At 41.0% G+C, this 6,885-nt stretch overlaps 1 protein-coding gene across 1 annotated transcript; it reads right to left on the reverse strand.

Moving 5' to 3' along the window:
* Positions 1–4,852: 4,852 nt before the first annotated feature.
* Positions 4,853–6,586, reverse strand: LOC110971812 (type-2 ice-structuring protein-like). Its single transcript, XM_022222220.2, has 7 exons — positions 6,494–6,586; positions 6,324–6,407; positions 6,203–6,238; positions 5,817–5,926; positions 5,603–5,737; positions 5,413–5,524; positions 4,853–5,221 (listed from the first exon to the last, which is right to left on the reverse strand). The coding sequence occupies exons 2-7, from the start codon at positions 6,382–6,384 to the stop codon at positions 5,154–5,156; spliced, it is 522 nt and encodes a 173-aa protein (XP_022077912.2). The 5' UTR covers positions 6,385–6,407; positions 6,494–6,586; the 3' UTR covers positions 4,853–5,153.
* Between the last annotated feature and the right edge of the window lie 299 nt (positions 6,587–6,885).

The following is a 6,885-nucleotide window of genomic DNA, read 5'->3' on the forward strand; positions in this document are numbered from 1 at the left end:
CGAGGTAACTCTAACCAGGGAATGCGGGGTAACTCTAGCCTGTTAAGAGGGGTAACTTCAACTCTCGGTCAGTTACCGCAGTAACAGACTCTATGACTCTAACCTGGTCGGCAGCAGGTTTATCTGAGAAAACCTCGAGTTTCTCTCCATCTCCGCCCTCTTTCAGCCACACACGCTGTTTCATTTCCTCATTCATTCAGTCAGTAAGCCATGGGCGTAACCACCATCTCAGAAGTGAGGGGGACAAATTTTTCAGAGCGATTTATCATTCTCTTACATTTAATTGCACCATCCTTAGTGGCTAAAGAACCACATAATCCCTAACAGCCACAGTACAATACCAGGGGACCAACTAGGCTAGTTCTTTAAACTATCAAGTATAAAACTTTAAACTATAAAATCTAAAGTTTAAGTGGCGAAACTCTAGTTGAGTTGACAACAATGTCCCTTGAACATCTACTGGACGAGTAGCCAAAGGTGCCAAACACTGAACATGAAATGATCAGTACTGCCTGGTTTCTCCCTGCAATAGATATCTTATTCTCAGGAAGTTATAATCTCTCCTTACCTGTAAAGACCCACCATCCTTGTCCCTGCTGCTGGCCTCTGATCCATCTCCTCCCTGACTCTGCTCTTTCTATTATGGCAATAAACATAAAAAAAATGTGGTAAGAAAAATTCTGAAATAGCATTAGGAAGAGTAAAAATTGCAGTAGAATTTAACCTCAAAATGTAATGTAACAGAGGCAACCACATTTAAATTATTGTTAACTAGCTTAACATATTGATATATTGCCACGTTTTACCTTGTCATCATTTAGCTAACAAGTCTAACATTGTTTGCATCCAACAAGGTCACACAACTTACACGGTTTGTTTGGAAAGAACTGTGTAAAGTTTTTTGCTTCTTGCTGGCTCTGGCTGGTTTGCTAAACATTACTCCAGACGCACGTTCAGCACTGCTCAGCACAGCAGCACGTCTCCTGTGGAACACCTGCGTTAGCATGCGCTCATGGTGCATTCAAAGACGGCTCGGGAAAACACGTTACTGGATGCTCATAACGGGTTTAGCTGTTGTAACGGCTGAAAAAAAGTGCGGGGGACAGAGGGGACAGATGTGGAAAGTGCGGGGGACATGTCCCACGCGTACCCCGCGTCCGTTACGCCCATGCAGTAAGCGAGCGAGTTTTGGCGTAGAACAGCTTTTATTAACGATCCAGCATTACTGCACAGATAATTAAATATTCGTCGGTAGATTGTTATCAGACCGCGCATAAATGTTCTCGCATTTCCGGACAATTATCGGTTTGAGCGGTACCGTTTCGTTTTAAGTCCATAATCTACATAAACAACCTAATCCGTCCTTACATTTACATTACCAGCCGTAGTCATGCTCTCACATCCAGCTGATATTGTGTGTTGCGCTGCGGTTCTTTGCAAATGAAAGTTTTTATATGATGTCAGAGATGCAGAGCACTACAGTAAGACAACTGTATGCAGCACAGTCAGAAAAGTTGTCCTGGCTCTGAAACGACTTTTACTCATCATTGTGGACATAAACCTGTCAGAACGTCAAGAGGAGATCCACAGGATTGCAGGTGAATGATGTAGAGATCTGTTAAATTCATTTTAAATCATATTCTGTTAATGACATTGTGCTGCAGCCTCAGACTGGGGTTAGTCATTTTAATTTCTTTTAGGATTTCCCAGTGTGATTGGCTGCATAGATGCACACACATCCCCATCACAGCTCCCTCACATCATGAACAGGAAGTCCATTCACAGCATAAATGTGCAGGGAGGCTACAGGTAGACTGACTACTGTTTCTAAATGTTAAAGACTGCATCATAGTTCAACATCTGTCATTCTCTGCACTGTCCAGATCAGATGTGATGCTGCATACATCATTTCTAATGTGGAGGCCACGTGGTCTGGGTCTGTTGGTCTGTTCATGACTCCAGGATTTATGGAGAGTCTAACCTGAGCAACAGACTGCAGCGTGGTCAGCAGCATAAAGATTTTCACAATAGAATTCACTTGTCTCTCTCCTTTAATATGCTCTGATGTATCCACTATACATTACAGGAGAGTTTGATGGCCTTCTGCTGGGTGACAGGGGTTACCATGCCAACCCAGGCTGATGACCTCATACCCTGACCCGGAACCAGGCCCCCAACAGAACTTCAGCCGGACTGACTGCAGGACCAGAGCCCGGGTGGAGATGACCATAGGCCTGCTGAAAGCCCGTTTCCAGAGCCGACGTCTCCTCAGGGTGACCCCTGAGAGGGCCTGTGATATTACTGTGGCATGTGTTGTTCTTCATAATATTACCACTGTTAGAGGAGAGCAACACCCTGCCCTACAAACTGAAGACCCAGATGATGACCTCATCCACCTGCAGCTATCCAGGACAGCAGAGCAGTCAGAGACACCGTATGCAATAATCACTTTAGAGTTTAAGTCACCATCATCACCACCACAGCAAATAAAGACATGAAACACATTTCATTTGCTCTTCTTTATTTCCTACAAATAAAAGAGATAGTTCAGTTCATGTTCCAGTAGTTAACATAATTCACCTGTGACCATCACCACCTCTAACTTGTGCTCCAGTATTTCAATTTCCAGATCTGCCCTCCTAATCTGTTGTTTTGGATTTATCTCAGCAAATGCAGTTTATAAATCCGTTTTACTGATAACTGGGAATACATAGAGGACATTCAATTATACAGTTGCACATGAATTCCACAGAATGAAGCTCTGGTGTTTCCTGAACATCCATCTCACTGCAGTGGAAGCTGAGGAACCATCCTGCTGCTGTCCAGCCATGCTCTGTTAAAAAAAAGATGAGAATGTGCAATACTTCAGTGTAGGCTAAATGTCACACTCTATATTCCACCCAAAATCTGAATGGGAAGAGAACCATCAGTAACATACCTCTGTATGCCTTTCTGGATCCCCCTCTGTAAAGGCAGCAGACACAGTTTCATCCTCTTCATCCTAGATCAGTGACATGTTTCAGTAAACTTAAACTACCATTTGGATCAATCTTTGGAGTGTTGCCTACTTAAAATTACAAGGTCTGTGGTGTGAAGGGGCCAAAAGACACAAAAGACAAAAAGAGAACTAAATAATCAGATATTTCATAAAGATTTTAAGCTCATAATTTGTTGAATTCTGTCTTCCAGGAGAACGTCTTTCTCTGGAGTGATGGAACACCTTTCCACTACACCAACTGGTGTCCTGGAGAGCCGAATAACCTTCAAACCATTCAGCACCATTTACCTCCAATTTTAAAGGTAAATCAAATCCCATTATTTCATCACTACAAGTTCTAATAAGAACATCCACAGTTTCAGGTTTCGGCTTTCTGTCTTCACAGACACCAAGTGCTGGGACGACTTGCAATGTAATGCTCGTCTTCCTTCTGTCTGTGCCAATAGAATCTGATGACTCCTGAAGTCCCTGTCTTTGTGCCATTTGTGTCATTCAGAACATGAAGGATCTTTCTATCATTTCACAGCTTTTTGATTAATCCGTAATGCAGCTGAAGGAAGGAGCGACAAGTCACACAAACAAAAGCTGGATCATCTCTGAGGCCTGGTGGCTTTTAATAAGAGTGAATGTGGAATGAAAAGAAAGCTTTCAGCACGACTCTCCTTTCTTGTCTTTTGCTAAATTAAACACTTTCAGCATCGAAACACACTCGTCTCTGCCTCGTTTTTATAAAGGTAAAATCCTGCTCTGTTCCAAAAAAAACACACACTCTGTAACAGCACAAAGTCAAAGTGTTCAAGTCCATCCACCGAACTGACGCCAGCAGGCGCAATTTGTGTTTTTCAAACGATTAAAAAAAGTTTATGACTAAGTGATTCTGCCATCACACACACTCTTCATGTGAACAATCAAAGATACCAAAGGTGCTATTCAAGTATTCAACTCCTGAAATTTCTGCAAAGCCTCCAGTCTTCACCAAAAAATGTTTACAGTAACAACTGATGCATCATTAGAACGCAGAAGTGCATTTTAAGGGTTTAAAGTGTCCATATGGTGAAAATATAATTTAATATGTTTGTGTTTGATTTGTAAAACCACTGATGTGACAGTTGAAATGCTGCAAGATTAGTTTATTGAATGAACCAACAGAGTTACAGTATTAGTGTCGTTATTCAACAGCCACACCTCATATAACCTTCCTAAACTGCAGCCTTTGTGTTTTGCTGATCGTGTGTCTCATACTGTGATGTGAAATAGCTCGACCCATGTGACAACGCAGCTGCATAGTTTTTGAAATCTGGCTCTTGTTGTTGTCTTTATTATTGCTGTTGTCATGTGTACAGCCTCTGAATGAGTCCTGATCAGAGCCTGCCGAAAGAGACTTGATAAATGATGATCATCTTTTCACTCTGCCTTCCAGAGACTGTAACCCAGCCCTGACAACCTCTGCCATCATAACTTTACATAAATGAAACACAGCAAGTTTACATTTAAAAGTGATTTTGATATTTGAGTTCTCATTTAGTGGGAAATTTCCACTGAAGTCAATGGAAACATTTGATATGAAGAATTTTGAACGATACATGACATTTCTCTCTGTCAGTGGGATACATGTTGACCTGAAAGGTTAACAGAGGTGGAACATTCTAGCTGCAATGTTCTAAGGATGTTTTAGGGATATTGTTGAGGGATGACTGAATTTTCAACAGTCCAACAATGTTGGCACCAAACATTTTTTGAAGATCTTTAGTAATCTTACACTTAAGAATATCCTTTGAAAGAAAACCTCATACTAAACACATTTGTAAAACTCTGTAGAACATTCTAGGTGGAAACAATAAGAGACGAGTTGGATTGAATGCTTGAAATTTTTAATGTTGCAAATGACAAGAAAGGAGAGTCATGCTAAAAGCTTTCTTTTCATTCCACATTCAACATTATTAAAGGCACCAGGCCCCAAAGATGATCCAACTTCAGTTTGTGTAACTTGTCTGTTCCTTCGGTTGCGTTGCAGCGATTATTAAAATGTAAAGCTTTAAAAGAGATGTAAAGAGCCTTTGGTTTCAAAATGACACTGATTACACAAAGAAGTAAGAACTTTTAAACACAAAGTGAGCATTTGTGTTCTGTCTCACGACTTCATGCCCAGGAGTCATCACATGTTTTTGCCGCAGACAGACGGAAGATATACCCAGCACTTTTGGTCGTCCCAGCATTTGCTGTCTGTGAAAACAGAAAACAGAAAAACCAAAACACAATTTTGTAGAGCCTTTGCAAAACATCACTAGATCTGTTCGAACCATATTAAACCCTACTGTATACCACCCCAAAACCTTTTTTCATTGTAATTTACCATTTATTTTTAAACCAGTCATTCTTTCAGAACCCAGGAGAAATAATGTGATTTGATTTACTTCCATAATTCATCTGGATGCAGTGCTGATTCCACATATTGTTATTCGGCTCTCCAGGACACCAGCTGGTGTAGTGGAAAGGTGTTCCATCAGTCCAGAGAAAGGTACCCTCCTGGAAGACAGAATTCAACAAATTATGAAATCTTTAAAGTCTTTATGAAATATCAATGCGTAAAGACAAACTGAGTACCTGCTGAGCATCGGAGCCTCCAATCCAGGTTGGATTGTGCCCATAGCTGGCCGTCAATATCAGCTTCTGAATGACGCTGTACTCCGTAGCGTCACGCACCGATGCCAGGTGTCCACCAAGAGCCTGACAGTTTTTCTACAGGGAAAGAGCGAAATGAGACAATAGCAGGAAACACTTTAAAGGATGTAAAGTCACCAATGAACTGAGTGTTTACCTCGGCTGTAGCCCATTTCATGGCTTTGGGAACGTAGCGGAAACAGCGACCGTTGAACTCGGACCATCCACCAGAACAAGCTGCCGATCTCTTGAACAGGTGACTCTTAGCTGAGGAGAAACACAGTTTGAAGGATGCAGTTTAAGACTCTGTATGTATTTTTGGAAAACACAAAGCTGAACAGACAGTATTGCAACTTAATATTGTGAGGTTTTTGCTGCCAGCAAATAAATAGTTGGAAAATGTCGACTCTCCAGTTTGATGCAATTTTAAAACTCTCACACAGTGTTTCACTTCTTAATGAAGCAGGTACAAGTGATCAACAGTGTGTAGGAATCTGATCTGTCTGCAAACATGAGATCTTTACAAAATGCTTCACTTCTTACCGACTTGATTGTTTTTGGCTGCTGCTTCTTGAACAGCTGCAAAAACATTACGTAGCAGTTAGTGGCTGGGTTCATCTCTTGTGGATGCATTCATGGAACTAACGCTGTACCAAATACTCACCAGCAGCTCTGGTCAGAGTCATCACTGCACAAAGCAGCAAACACACGGACAGAGTCTTCATGATGAGATGATGCCGATTGTTGCCTTCAGTCAAGAGAAGCAGACATGTTAGTGAAACTTACATTTGATGAAATGAAAACTACAGAAGACGATGGGAGTTTGTTGCAGACCTGCTGTAGGATGATCTTCTCCTCTTCCTCCTCAGCTTTCAACACAAGAGGCAGACCATAAATACCCTTACTTATCATTTCATCTGAAAATGAGGAAAGGAGATGCAAATTCACAAATTGCAATATTGCAAATTCACATGTTGCAATATTGTATTTCAGCTCAAATGCAAAGCATTATTAGATCTGAAAATCTGCATTTTTCTCCGAAACAACTTAAAATAGAAATCATACCTAAAACATACCAGGACCGAGACATTTATCTGAAGTATCACTCAGACAAGAGGCTTCCTGATGCTAAATCAATATTATTTCAGTCAAATTTGCTTTGTATTTTACATTTCATATCTGGTCCTAACAATGATTCTAAACTGAAACACCTTCCAGTAACTGCA

The sequence above is a fragment of the Acanthochromis polyacanthus genome, chromosome 23 (genome assembly GCF_021347895.1).
Source record: "Acanthochromis polyacanthus isolate Apoly-LR-REF ecotype Palm Island chromosome 23, KAUST_Apoly_ChrSc, whole genome shotgun sequence".
NCBI classification, from domain to species: domain Eukaryota; kingdom Metazoa; phylum Chordata; class Actinopteri; family Pomacentridae; genus Acanthochromis; species Acanthochromis polyacanthus.

Coding starts and splice junctions, on each gene's coding strand:
- LOC110971812 (XM_022222220.2), bottom strand. CDS start 6,384: ATGAAGACTCTGTCCGTGTGTTTGCTGCTTTGTGCAGTGATGACTCTG. Junction 5,738..5,816: donor TGAAATGGGCTACAGCCGAG/GTAAACACTCAG, acceptor CTTTCCCTGTAG/AAAAACTGTCAGGCTCTTGG. Junction 5,222..5,412: donor CATCCAGATGAATTATGGAA/GTAAATCAAATC, acceptor CTGTTTTCACAG/ACAGCAAATGCTGGGACGAC.